The following is a 14,804-nucleotide window of genomic DNA, read 5'->3' as shown; positions in this document are numbered from 1 at the left end:
TAGTCTTACTTCATTTATATTCACCTTTCAAAAATTTGTATTTCTGGTGAGGTTATATGCAAATGATTTCATGGCAAGACCTCAGTGTGGTAGGTTTCTTGTATCTGGAATTATTTTTTTTTCAAGTGCTAAATAGGAGAGAAGAAAATAAAAATTATGCTTAGTATCAGGATACGTTGCTCATGCAAATTAGTAAAAAACCCAGTGATGCAAAACCATAAAAGAATATTCTTGCAGAGGACATATAAAAATTCAGCATTTTATCCTCTTGGAAGTTCTTTTACCTATTAAATCTCAAGTGTGGATAAGGTCAATAACATGGACAATTAAGCCTCCCTCTCATCATTTTTATCCTATAGTGGATTAATGTATTTTAAAATCCATTTATGTACATTTTTATCTACTTTTGAGATCCAAGTTAATGGTTTTTCAGAAGTCTGTACTTTTTCTATTTTTCTATGTAAATTACATCCACAATAACAATGTGCTATTTTAAGTTCTTTAAAGAGTCACTCTTACTCACAGTGACATCAGAAAGGTGATATTCACTGATCTGACATAAACAATATATGAACATATTTAAATTTCATCATGGTCTTTTTTAGATAAAAAATTGAACTAAATCTTCAAATTCAAACTGTAGCTCCATCATACTTTAGATGAGTAGAATGAAAATATAAGTCTTTAGACAAGAAGAGAGCCTACACATGAAAATATATACAAAATTAAAAGGAAATGTATAACATGGACAAGAATTAATCCTGCAAATCCTTGTTTGCAACATAGCCATGTTTCCTTAAAATATTCCTCACATGAATAAGGATAGTAATAGTTTAGTATATATTAGGATAGTAATAACTTCAGCTGGACTATTAGAATTAATGATGGATTAACCTGCATGAGTGAGAATCCCTCCCTTGTTAAGGATGAGGCCACTTCTGCAGCTTCCCATTTTTTATAAAATTACATATTGGTGACGTAAGTTCCTCCCACATGCATTGCAACTGGATTTGGTTTTGCTTCCTGCAATGATCTCCTTCACAGCATTGCTGTGCTCCACTCCAGCAGTTCATAGTGGCTGAAGTTTTGCTTAAGCAGGTTTATCCTTCTGCACAGCACCCCAAAATTCTTAATGGGCTCTCTATGATACCCCTGAGTCAGTTTCTTCATCTGCCTCTTTCCCTTACACAGAATAAATCCCTGAGAAGCAGTAAATATTATCAAGAGGGGAATGATGGTTATTTAGCTGGAAATCTGCAATAAATGTATTATAATATTGAATATATCTACTCCCTGCTCTACCAATCTGTAACATAGAAATGAAGTGCACTGAGTATGGTGTGGCACAGAGGTATGACACATGGGAACATCCATATTTCTTTCTTTTCTGGACAATGTTATTTCCATTCAAACTGTCATCACTTGTTATAGTAGCTGGGACATACTCTAAAACATCCACAGAATGCTTGCCATTTCATTCAGGAGTGAGTAACCAATATCAAAGTGACAGAAAAGTGAAGCAATACTAGAGAAACAACTGGACACCAGTTTCTAGAAGAAAGGAAAACTGTTCAGAGAAGAATTGATGGCTTCAGTAATTAGCACTTTTGTAATTAAAGACTATCAGTGTTCCTGAATACTTCCTCAAAAGTTTCTAAACAGACTTGCATTTTCTTTTTAGCTCTAATTTTGATTTGAAAATATAGTAGGTAATTTGATCTAGCAATAAAGGGACAGTTAGCTTTTGAAATGTGCACAACTACATGCTTACAAGTTTGGACCAACTGTGAAATTTTTTTCTCTGTTTAATGGTTTTATTGATTTTGAGGAGTATTTGGTAGCTTTCAGTACATATTGCTGTGGTCATTATAAGGACTGGGGGTTAGAAAATAGACATTGGTGAGGCCAAAATCAGGAAATTTATGAAAACATTTGCAAGGGAAGCAGTTTTGTTGGAGATGTTTTTGTTTGTGTTAGCCCTAAACCTTAGCAGATGTGAATTTCTCAGTAGTGCCTCAGTGCTTAAATTAATGAGCCTAACTAAAAAAAATTATTTGGATGCTGGAGTCCAGCTTTGCCAGGATACTTCTTAGGTACTTGGGTTAGGCACTGACTCCTGCTAAGCACATGAGGTGCTTTCTTCAGTGCCTGCAGTGGTTGTTAGGCAACTAATCTTGATTTAGATACTTTTGAAAAATCTACCAAGCATAAATATCTGGCTGTTGAGAAGTCCTAGTTAATTTCTGGACATGTAAGGCAAGTACCTAAGTACGTTAAGATTGTTTAAACTGGAAACACCTGCACTGTAATGACACCTGTGAGAGGGTGTGGTGCCATCCCAAATCAACCAAACCTGCAACAGCTGAGCCGCTCAGGTCAGAAAATTGCAAAAAGGAAGCATCTGTGGAAGGCTGCTCTCCCAATCAGCCTTGCTGCTATTTTTTTTTTTAATTCTTCAATTAACAAAGGTAAAGCCAAAAAGGATGAGCACTACCTAACGGAGAGCTTCTTATAAAGCTGCTGGTTGGGCATTCTTCACTGGATCCCTGGGGAATATCAGCAGTATTAAGGTTTTATTGCTCATCTTCTAATTACTGTTTGTAGATGTTATTTATTATTAATTAGATGGAGATAGTTGTGGATGAAGAATGGATGAAAGAGTGGGTAGGCACATGAATACAAAAGTGGGAGAGGAAAGGTGTAGTAAAAATAGTTTAATGGAAAAGTTTTCTTAATGCTTTTTGTCTAATATAAGGGTTCACACCCACCGAGTTTGACTGTGGCTTGAAATACTCTTTAAAAATATGGGGAAATGTTCATTGCAGAGAAAACAAGCCATAATTTTGAAGGATCAGTTCTGTTTCAAATTGGAATTTATGTCTTATAATTCTTACGGGACTTCATTATTCACTTTTTGTTGTGATTGAAGCAGTGCCTTGCCGTCAGGGAAGGTGGCTGTCCCGAGTTTGCTCCTTTGTGGTAGCAGCTCACAGTCCCTCCAGACACGGCGCTTCTGGGGTAGCTCCACTACCAATGAGACAAAATCAAAACGAATGTTGGAGGGTTCTGCAGTGGAAGGTAACGCCAAAGTTACCTTCCCCCAAAAGAATTTTTCCCCCAAGTCAATTTATTTATCTGGATAAACTTTGAAGATCCTATATTAGCTTGAAGTCAGAATGAGGGCATTTCAACAGGTCAGCGGAGTGCTCGGCGATGGGATAACTCGGGAGTTTTCCTGGAGGTGAGGGCAGAGGGAGCGGCCGGGGAGCCCTGAGCCGCCAGGAGCGGGGACACGGGGACAGGGAGACGCTAAAGCCGCGGTCGGTGCCCTGGGCAGGGGGCTGAGAAGGACGGCGGCCCCGGGAGCAGGTGCGGCGCTGGCGGGGCTCAGGCGGCGGCGGGCGCGGGTCTGTCGGCGGTGCCGGAGCTGCGGGCGGTCGGAGCGGGCCCGCGCCCCCGCCCGGCCGCAGCAGCAGGTGTCGGTGCCGGCGGTGGCAGCAGCGAGGGAGTTAAAGCCCGCGGCGGCGGGAGGAGGGGGACTGCGAGCGAGCGAGCGAGCGGCGGCGGGAGGAGGGGGCCGAGGCGGAGCAGGCGGCGGCGGGAGGAGGGGGACCGGGGAGCAGGCGGCAGCGGCGGGAGGGGACCGAGGAGCCGGCGGCGGCAGCAGCAGCCGGGTTGCTAGGGATGGAGAGATCCCGTGTCACCCGGATGTGAGTGTCATGTTGGCCCAAACTCTGAGGGATTTGGCAGCGGCGAAGCAGCAGCGGCAGGAGGAGGAGGAGCAGCGGCAGCCCCTCGCACGTCTCTAGTCACTACCATGGGGGTCGGGTAGCGGGTAGCGCAGGGGCAGCGCGCACCTGGCTCGGGGTGGGGTTGGGGGGCGTCTCTGCCCTTTTTTCTTTTTTCATTTTCCTCTCACACGCTGGAGAAAGTGAGAAAAATGCACCAGCAGCCGCAGCCCGAGCAGCACCCTGAAGGTAAGAGCCGACCGGGGCGCCCACCAAGGGCAGCGGCGTGCTTGGGGCTGAGGGGAGGGTGGGGGCGGGGGAGGATTTCTGAGGGATTTGGGAGTCGGGGATCGGGGGGATTAGGGAAGGGGTTGAGGATGGGGTCGGTTTGGGAAGGGAAAGGAATGAGCGGCTGTGTTCGAGGAGGGACCGCGAAGGGCAGGGGATGTGGCGAAGGCGGGACAAGGTGCTGCCCTCGGCGTGTGACCAGCGTGCGAGTGCATTTATGCGCGTCTGTCCCTTGTCCTGGGGCCATTAATATCAGCTGCGGGAGGACGCGGCTGGGGCTGCGTTTGCCTCATCCGTGTGTACCTGGGGCTGAGCCTGCCCGGAGCTGCGGCTCCCGGGGGCTGCCCCGCGCCGGGCGGGAGGGCGGCGGGGCCGAGGGCAGGGCGGCGGGCGCGATGCGCTCGGCCCCTGCCCGGCGGGGCGCACGGGGGCGAGACGCGGGGCTCCGCGCCGCTAATCCGCTCCGCCGACGGGCTCCGGCGCTGCCACAGCCCCCGCTGTTGTTTATAAATGATTCCTCCCTCCTCAATCAGCAGCAAGTTTGTGTTGCCCCCGAGGAACGCAGTCACCCGGGCTTTGTTTCCCTTTCGAGCATCCATTTAAAAAGACGATGGCTGTATAGATAGATGAGTAGGTGGGTGGTTTATTTGCGCCGAGCCACGTTTCATGGCATCCCGAAGGGCAGGCGGAAGGCGGGGGAGATGGCTGTGCCATTGCATTTATATCTGGGGGAGGGAAAAAAAAAAAGGGGGGGGGGCGGGAGGGGAAGCAGGGATGCTTTGGGAAAATGTTGGAGGTAGCCGTGCCACCTTTGCCCCCGCGGCGGCTCTGCCCCCGTGTCACCCAGCTGTTGATGCGCCGCCGCTGGCCAGCGCTCGCCGCGCCGGGGCCGCTCCCCGCGAGCTCCGTGGGGGCCCCGCCGTGACCCCCCCACTCCCCGCCGCCATCCCGGGGAGCCATCTTAGGGCTCCCGCGCCCCCGGAGCGGGGGCCGGCGCCGGCCTCGGCCGCGTCCAGGCGCGTTCGCGGCGCTCCCGTGGTCGGTGCCCCCCGTCTGGGGCGGGAGGGCTGCGCTTTCCCTGCCTCTCCGCTGCTTGACGGGGAGCGATCTTTCCTCCCCTGCCTGGGTAGATCCGTTTCACATCATCTCTTTTGCCAGCCCGAATTCCCAGCACGTATATTGTGCCGTTCCTCCATTTTTTTTCCCCACCCAGGCATCAAGTTTTGAATCGCACTCAGGAGCCTCTCCTTCCTACAGGTGCATGTAGGAGTAGACTGTTGCGCTAGTCAAAGAGCTCGCGAGGAAGGATCCTTGCGAGGAGGTGGTGTTTTGCCTCTTTGCTGTCATCTGCATAAAGAGCACTAGATTATTATTTGGAAGGTGCAGTTTATTTTTTAAATTCTCACGAAGGGGCAAAACCAAACAGCATCCTTTTACAAAACCAGAGCTTATCCTTCTACAATGGGTCCGTGGTTGTGATTCCTTGTGCACAAGACAGCAGAGCTTTGTGAACGTGTTTATCACAGACAGTATTGGATCTTCGCTCGTGGGAGGCATCCACGCATTTTTCTTTGAGAATGCAAAGCAGGGCAAGATTTAACTTGCTTACAGAACTTCCCCCTCTACCTTGCTGCTTATTCTTAATTGAACAATGTGTAAGAATTTGGAACAACTATTCTTTTGACCAAAATAAATTGAGAGAGTAGTAAATGAGAAGGTGCTACAGCAAACTTGATCCTAAAGGGTAGGTACGGTTTACTGAATAAACACCAGGACAGGAAGGCTTCCTTCCACTTAGAAAAAGGCATTGTAAGTGGAAGAATCAAAATGAGAAGTGTTTGTGTGTCAATACTTACATCAGTCCTGAAGTTGTAAAACTGATTCCTGAGCCTATTTTCTACTGTTCAATTGCATATACCACAGCACTAGTGTATGCATATGTATCTGTGTATGTAATGCAAACATCACACTGCTAGGAGATCTTAGAAGAATCTTTTTGGGTTAGACCCATTTTAGTGTAAAGCAATTATAACCAAGTACTTTTTTCTTTTGTCCCACAGAGGTGAACTATGCAAGCAGCACCAGGATTCCTCTCCCTGGTGACGGACCAGCTATTCAGTCAAACAGTTCAGCACCATCCAAGCAAACTGTTCTATCTTGGCAAGCTGCAATCGATGCTGCTAGACAAGCAAAGGCTGCCCAAAACATGAGTACCACCACAGCCCAGCCTGTAGGATCTCTGTCCCAAAGAAAACGCCAGCAATATGCCAAGAGCAAAAAACAGGGTAACACATCCAATAGTCGGCCACCCCGTGCCCTTTTCTGTTTATCCCTCAACAATCCAATACGAAGAGCCTGCATTAGTCTAGTAGAATGGAAGTATCCTTTCTTGCAGTTGGCTTTTTAAATTATTTTCTTACATTTACTGATCATGTAAAGGGGATTGTTTCACAGGATCTCTTGGAGCATCACAACTTGCATGTTACATCACTTGTATGTGTGGGTAACTGTCATTAATGTCAATGGGAGTTAGTTTGGCTTCAGTTGCTGTTAAAGATAGTCTCTTGTGTCATGTTGACACAGAATATCATTTACTTAAGTAGGCAGCTTGGAGTCAGAGGAGAACTCATAGCTGTTCTGGGAGAAGTTGGGGGAACATTTTCAAGCTAACATCACATTCCAGCAAATCTCTGCATTGCATTTTTTGCCTTTCCAAATAAGGAAGAATGGGAATGTACTTAGCCATTCAGTGTTAGGGAGATGGCCAAAGATGTCAAACCTATATCTTCCATATTGCAATTTGGGGTACTGCCATTAGGGCAAATGAGTCAGATGTAGAAATCATTTAAAAAGATTGTTTTCCCCATACTAAACGTAGGGAAGATTTTTACTTAAGCCAAGGAAATGTTTTAAATACACACAAGTGTCGTAAATATAATAATCCTCTGAGCTTGTACAACTTATGTCAACCACCAAACATATTTGGAAGCATGTTCATCTAGGTGGGAGAGCAGAGATGCTGCCTTGTGTTCATGATGACCTGTGTGACGGGAAGTCCTTTAGTTCAGTGGTTATGATGTGGAAATATGTGCATTTCTCTGGCAGAATGGATAGCGTGATGGTTTAGTATATTATTTAATTACCAAGAAAAGCTTTGAAATAGAAAATAGTTTTGCTGGGGTACAAGGAGAAAAATGTTAGCATATTAGCCATGGCAACATCCCTGTAATGGGAAACAGCTGTTCAAGACAGTAGATTACTGAAGTAAAACTCAATTTGTTACTATAAACAGAACAGCCAACCTGGCAATAAGAGCTGTTACTCATTTATGGGGTTGGTGCTTCTCAGTTCTTTGTACAAAATTCAATTGCAAATTAAAGATAGTGAAATGGCTTCTTCTTTCATTTAAACTGGTAGAAGTCCAACTAATTTCAGTAAATTGGCCTCTCCTTGGCTAAGGTCAGGTAAATGAAATTACTATGGATCTGGAGTGGAATAACTCAGCGAGAATTTGTCCCAGCAGCACCACATCATAAAACAAGGTTGTCAGTCTTGTGATGGTATCCAGTCTGGAAAATGATGTTGTAACTTTATTTTGTACACAATGTAGCAGCTGTTCATGTTGATCTGCTTTGTAGACATAAAAGTGGCCCTCAAGGTGACAAACTTTTAATAGGCCAGCAAACAAAATGTAACACATCTTATAGGACGTATGGGCTTTGTCAGACCTTTCCCCCGCCCTCTTTTTTCCCAGGGAACTTTTTAAACTGGCAAAAATATGCTTTTGAATATATTTAGTACTCTTACCCCAGTCCTTTATTGGACTCTTATGGAAATGTATCCAGAAGTTGTGCATCAAAGGATGCCAAAAATTGTAGCTGAGGTCCAAGCACATCTTTTCCAAGCTCCCACAGATAGGCTCATCTTGGTACCTCCATGTTTCTGGTCATTGAGAACAATAAAATATCCTGTGAGAAAGGAAAATCAATTATGAACTGAAGGATGAACTTCATATGCATGAATTTTAAGAAAAGGAAGACATATTTTCCTGGAAGACAGAAGGAATCTCCAGGTTCCCACTGCTCTTGTCCAGCCCTAGTATAGAAAGCAGAGCTGCAGTCCATGCTGTTGTCAGCGTGGAAGTCTGTAGCCTCTCTTTGTGTGGCTGCCAAGCCAGCCCTATTCTATTTCTATTATATTCTATTTTCTACTCAACTCACCTAAACTTTCATCTGTCTTGGCCAAAGCCAGGATTCAGAAATGCAACTGTCAGAGACATGGAGTGGCTCAGAACTTTCCTGTGTCAATTGCACAGCTTTCTAGCTCTCCTGTAAGAGAACAGTTGCGGTGTTCTGGGAATCTTTCCCATATCCTGCTATGAACTGGATTTCTAATGGTTTTCCTCCTTTGGACAAATGTATATTTATGAAACCTTTATATGAGGACAGAACAGCTCCATGAGTATTCCTTGCCCATTATGATGACCTGCATGTAGATTTGAGAGTGGATAATGATATTCATCTTTGGAATTTAATGTAAAGTGCTCTGTGACAGCATGAGTAATAGTTTTCACTCTTTTCAAAAGGAAGAGGACGTTGAAGGATCATTGTGATGGAAAATAATATGGTATATATAGTGCTATAACTAAAGGTGATGGAGTGTTTGTCAGAGTTATCAGTCAAAAGATTGCCTTAAAGCTTTACCATTGTTGATGCTGGAATGGAGAACTAGACTTAAAAGTTTGCAGATACTCATAAGTCATGAGTTCCTTAACGAGATTTTCCAGACCATTTGACATATTTATACTACTGTCTATTTTTGCCAATTGTGTGGCCTTAGCTGTTTACATCCCATTCCCAGAAGATGATTCTAATTCAACTAATCATAATTTGGTAAGTAATCTTGAATTTTTATTTTTTGTTTGCTGTGCTTTTAATGTGATTAACTGCTAGTATTTGAGATTGCACCAAATATAGGTGATTCCAGCAAAAGATATTAGTGTATAGTATTATACAAAATGTGTTTGAAATTGCTTTGTGTGTGTCGTCCCCCCCCAGTATTAACTGTTACTTTGTCATTTGTTTAAAATTAGGTCCTTTATTAGTATAAATCTTTGGAAAGAAATGTGCATTGATATGCTGTGTATGTCTATATATTTGTGTGGCAAAAAAGTTTTAATTTGTTTCCATTGCTTATATTGATTACTTACATATATTGACTAGCTGTTACTGTTTCTGACACTTGTTTCAGACTTGAAGGTTTGCTGCCTTTCCTAGTGCACTTGTCTGCTCTGTTTGCAGTTTTTAATGGTGTTATTTGGCTGTTTATTTTACTGGGTATTTTAATTTTTGATGAGAGGATGGTGGGAGATTTTGCATTAATACATTTTAAAGTGATAGGAACATAAATGTGAATTTTCAAAGCAATCACTGCTGGTATAAATGATCTTTCAATAAAGGGATGGTGTTGCAGTAAGTGGTATGTAGAGATGCATTTCTTTGGTTGAAAATAGTATACTAGGGTTGTACTTGAAAAGATAAAAAGATAAAATGGAATTTTTTTTTTTTTTTAATTCTCTAAAACTTACAAAGGCTGTCAAGGGTAATATTGAATTACATGTAATGATTTTGTTGTTTATATTAAACTCCATCTTGAAATAGTAGAGTGGTTTTGTGTACTCATAATCTGCATGTGACTTTTTGGATGGGAAAGAAGTTCATGAAATAAAGAAGTGGGTACCAAGAAGTAGATATAATTTTGTATTCATTTACCTGGAAAATTGGGGTTGATATGAGGTCTTCTATTTTATGAACTTGTTTGGGTGATTTGTGGTATGTTTATTTTTCTAAAAGTAATGATTTTGTGCAGATGACTTTTTAATTGCAATTAAGTAAATATGGACAATGAAAATTGCTGATGAAAGGCAGAATAATTCAGGTCAGTGTAAAGGAAGAGTTATGCAGCTGTGTATCCAGCCAACCAACAGATTTTCTTTTTTTCCCCTGAGAAATTCAGGGCACAAATCTCCATAGCTGTCAGTCCACCCCAAGATCTGCTAATAACTAATTTCAGAAAGCATTACATGAAAAGGGTAAAGTAGTTACTTGTGTCAGAGGCTAATAATTTTGAAAAATGTTTCTAGCATTAGTTTTGTTAGGTTACTGTCTGGTGTTTCTGAGCCAATTTCAATTCTACAATGTGCTAATATTTAGAAAGAAAATAGACATTTTTATCCCTGCTGATTTCTCTTTTTTTATTTGATGTGGCCAGGCTAGTCTAAGGAATAATAATTGGTGTCTTTTGTTTTTTTCTTTTAGTAAGAGATTCTTAAACCTTATCTATTTTAAGTAAAAGGGCTCTTGAACCCCTCCAATTATATGTATGTAAAGTTTAGTTGGCCATTAAGTGATCTCAAATTGTCATTTAAATTTGCATCCTGTTTATCCTGTAGTTGAGTCATTCCCCTAAGTTTGCTCAAAGAGCAGAATGTATACTGGCTATGTACTTTGAGCTGCTGGGACAGATTTAAACTCAATAAGGGAGCGCACAGACATATCCTGTGTGTTCAATCTAATAAAATAAATAGTTCTGGAATGAGCAGCATTGGCTTTTCCTATGGTTGGGGTTCTCTACCATGAAATATGTTACCCAGTGGTCTGGGTCCATGCCTCTCCTCTGGAATTTCACTGACAATTTTCCTTGGTTAGTGTGGATTCCAGTGCACTATGAGGGAATACAGGAGAAGAGCTGAGTGAGAAATCTTCAGGCTTGCTTGGGAGCCTGCTGGATCCTGTGTTTCCTGCTGCTTGAGGTGCTTGTGTCAATAAGTGCTGGAGAGAGGAATGTCTCACAATGGGAGCAGGGATTATTCTGTTAATAATGTTCAGACCTTTCCTCTGGTTTGTGAACAGACCAAATATTAATCATCATTGAACCTTTGGCAGGATTTTGGCTCCCTTGGTCTTGCTAGGAGCCGCCCCTTTGGCTCTAATTCAAGTTCATCTTCATAAATTTTAGTTTGCATATGGATATTATATCTAGCTTGGTTCTCTCAATGCTGCTACTATTGAATTGAATAGATGAATTGATTTCCATCAGCTAGCTGAACTGGCTTTTTTTTTTTTTAATTTGTAAACAGAAAAATGAAGTGTTTATACAAGTGAGGGTTTTCTATGAATACGAAATAGACAAAATTTGTAATCAGCCTCAGGAAAAACCAGTGGAACACTGGTAAATGGGAACTAGAAATGTAAACTTGTTCATTTCTGGTTGGGCTCACGAGAAGGTAAGTATGTGAGAATTTGATCAGGCCAAGTGTTCATCCTTTTTTTATGACTTGGAAAGTTTGCAGTGGTGACCTCAGTGCAAGGATGTATGTGCAGAGCAGGTGCTCCCACCTCTCAGTGGTGGGAGGTAGAAGGCAGAGCCTGTATGATGGAATTTCCAAGACTTGTGAAGGAATCCTGAGAGGGTTTCTGGGTCTGTCTTTGCCTGTGGCTGAGCCAGTGGAACACTGACCCTGTATCAACCACCCAAACTGGTTGTGTGAGCCACGTTCTCCCTTTCTCATTGATGCCTCCAACACAAAGTCACTTATACCTTGCAGTAGTAATGGAAACATGAATTTTATAACCAAATATATAACAAACATTGTAAGAAACAGGTATATGTGTCTTAAGACAAATAGTGAATCAAATACATACTTATGTATTTTTTGAAAATAGGCTGTATCTTGGGTATCATTTATTCTTGGAAATGAATCTATCTTTAATCCTAAATATCTTAAGATAGAGGTCTGTGAGAGGGTTCCAAACCCTTTCTTTTGGAACTAGTAGACTATTTATAGAAAACTGATGGTGCAGGGATGGTTCCACTGTGTGTTTCTGTGTTGGTCACTTGTCTTTGATTTGCAAGCTGTGATTACTGATGTTTTTGTGACAGAGCCAGCAGCATGCTATGTGGTATTTATGATAATTTAGGGAAGCAAGAAAAGGTTTTTTCAGTATATTGGTGACTGAATTAAGCAGATGGTAATGGTAAGCAATGATGTAGGAAGAAGAGACCCTTCCTTTATTTTTTTTTTTTTCTGGTATGTCTTTTTGTGTTTTGAGTGCACAAATTCTGGGTTGTGTTTGAGCTTTTTACCTGTTTCTGGGATAAAGGGTGCACTACAGTTATCTCCTTGCTCAGGGGATTCATGGTCCTCCTTACCCTCTGTCAGGCCAGAGGTGTGAGTAGTGAGTGATACAAAACAATGCATTCAAACAAAGCAGAAGTGCAGAATCAAATTCAGACTGGGCTGTGCTTGACCACTTGCCAAGGGTTACAGCCCTGTGTTCTAAGGGAAAATTTGTGTCATCCTTTGTCTAAAACACCTTGATGTGTCTTTGATGTGTGCCAGGAGAGGCAGGAGGAAGGGATCCTCTTTTCTGTATTTTAACTGGAGTAGTTCTCTCCTGGCTGTGTATATTGCATGGACTGCAGCACAGACTGATGAACTTAAGCCTGAATTCTATTTCATCAGTAATTAGTCTCTAATCATTGAATGTACTGACAGAAGTGGGCCCTCCAGGTAGATGGGTGAAAGTATTATGGAACTGAGAAGTTTTCTGTTAGAGCAGAGCAGGGGCAATGTACTTTGGGATGAAATCCTGCTTCATAATTTAAGGTAGTTTCTTTCATCTGCTTTCAGCAGTTTCAGGTGATCTGAACTTTCCATGCTTAATTGAGCTCTTCTTTTTGGAAGTGTTTCTTGTCTGAGCTTGATAAGAAGCAGTTTCTAGCAGAAAGGGCTTCCTGTATATATATATTTTATTTCTGTTTCTGTCTTTTCCTTTATTCCTCATCTGTGCTATGTTATTCCCTTCGTGTCTTTTGTCTTTAGCTTCCCACTCATTTCTTTCTTGTTATCTTTTGCCTCTACCCTCTGGCTTCCCTCTGTGTTTTCTCTTCTGTTTGTCCTCTTGTGCAGCATGCTTTTCTCTATCTCCTTCTCCCACCTCAATTTGTCTTCCTGGTGTCATCCTGCTGTCCCATGTTCTGTTCTGTGCTTTGCCTCCTGCTGCCTTTTCCATTGCCCAGCTTGCACTGGGCTTCTTTCTTTATCATGTGCAGGCAGACCAGCACCCTACAATGGATTTTGGCCATGGTCAAGACATTGCTGGTTATTCTTTTTCTTTCCTTCCTTTTAATAAGTAAATATGAACAGTCACAAGACATCCATCCATCCAGAGCAGCTGGAAATGATACCCCTGAAGTTTGAGTTGAATTTTTGATAGCGCTGCATCTCTTGTGCCTAGACCCCCAAGGCTGGTGTGGTGACGCTGTTCTGCTTGAGACTGGCAGCAGAGTCAGGGGTGGGAGACCCAGCTGTGTCAGTGACAGCAAGCTGGCAAAGTCCCATGAATAAAGAAATAAAGAACTTGCCTGTAGTGCACAAAGGGCCCCTAATGTTAATGACAAGTCTCTGAACCCCTGATAACAGGATTTTTCAGCCTTGTCTGAGTGCTGCTGTTTGTGGGGAAGCCTCTGAGTGAGGCCATGTGTCTCAGGCTGTGCTTGCAGAGCAGGGCAGTGCTGATGGTCCTGGATGCCTCTTCTTTATCCCAAGGGCTGGGAGAGCCTTGGTGGGGGACACTGCAAGAGAAAGGCAATGTTTGTGTCCTACTTTCAGGCCAAGATTTCCTCTGTAAGGAGCTTTATGGGGCTCTTTGAGTCCCTTCAGCAGGAGGAAAGCCAGTGTTGTGCCTTCAATCTAGGGCACAGCAGGAGAGTGCTCTGAGGAGAACCGGTTGAACTCTTGACTTAGAGGTGTCAAGCTTCCTGTCCTTATCTCATTAGCAACTCGATGACTCATTCAGTTCTGGGGCCACATGACTAATTAATCCATCCATTGAAAAGGTTGTTGGTTTTTACCTGGCACCCAGTTGTCCTTTATAAGGAGATTATCTGAAAATATAGTTGTAGAATTCTGTAAATTTTAATCTCATTTAGTAAATAATTCTAAAGATTTTTTGTTTAATTGCTGAGTACTCTATGTTGTATCAGAAGGATTTATCTGTGTTTATCTTCTGTCTTTGCCATGTTTACTTTTTCAGCTCAAGGGTCTTTAAGGCCTGGCTCTCTTTCTGCTCACTTAGAGAAATCTTCCAATCTAAATAACTTTTTGATACTGTGTTTCTGATATTTTTCTATCTTTGGTTTCTTAGCTAATGCGCTCTCCTAATGTCCCTGTTAGCTGGCATCAAAGTCACCCAAGTAAACTTTTGAGGAAAGATGGAAGATAATTTGGACTCTACTGAAAATACTTCACTTTGCTTGGGAAAACATGGTGGAGACCTTAGAATGACTTATGTGTACTTAGCCAAGCTACCCATACTAAGGATATCAGATTAATTTGTTGTAAGAGAAAATATCATTAGGTTTCATCTGAAAAAGATTTAAAAAAAAAGTATCTAATTGTAACTGATACACCATAGGAATTTTACATTGTGCATCGATTCAAGTCAGTGAAATGTATTTACATGTCTGTTATGAATAGGAGGGGCCTGTGAGAAAGTCATTTATGAAAAAAAAAAAAACCCCACACATTAAAATTAGGAGACTTGGGACAGTTTTTTTTGTCTATATGCAAATGCTCTGAGGGATAGTTCTGGTGATGTTTTTTTGCTATTTTTCATGTACATTGATACCCTGACTTGTATTTTCTTGTTCAAAAATCCATGAAATAACTATTTAACTACAAGAACAACATGCCTTATCTCTCTGAAAATTAATAATAAAGTTATT

General features: G+C 42.3%; 1 protein-coding gene across 9 annotated transcripts in view; it reads left to right on the top strand.

The window, feature by feature from the left end:
- The first annotated feature begins 3,892 nt into the window (after positions 1–3,892).
- CACNA1D (calcium voltage-gated channel subunit alpha1 D) overlaps positions 3,893–14,804 on the top strand; it is a 169,537-nt gene continuing 158,625 nt past the window's right edge. For all 9 annotated transcript variants that reach the window (XM_058032083.1, XM_058032086.1, XM_058032085.1 and 6 more), the window contains exons 1-3: positions 3,893–3,977; positions 6,077–6,395; positions 8,803–8,908. In XM_058032083.1, coding sequence (XP_057888066.1) covers positions 3,941–3,977; positions 6,077–6,395; positions 8,803–8,908 — 462 coding nt within the window. In that variant the 5' untranslated portion in view covers positions 3,893–3,940. The remainder of the gene's footprint in view (positions 3,978–6,076; positions 6,396–8,802; positions 8,909–14,804) is intronic.

The sequence above is a fragment of the Melospiza georgiana genome, chromosome 11 (genome assembly GCF_028018845.1).
Source record: "Melospiza georgiana isolate bMelGeo1 chromosome 11, bMelGeo1.pri, whole genome shotgun sequence".
NCBI classification, from domain to species: Eukaryota; Metazoa; Chordata; class Aves; order Passeriformes; family Passerellidae; genus Melospiza; species Melospiza georgiana.
This window is presented reverse-complemented; position numbering and strand designations above follow the sequence as displayed.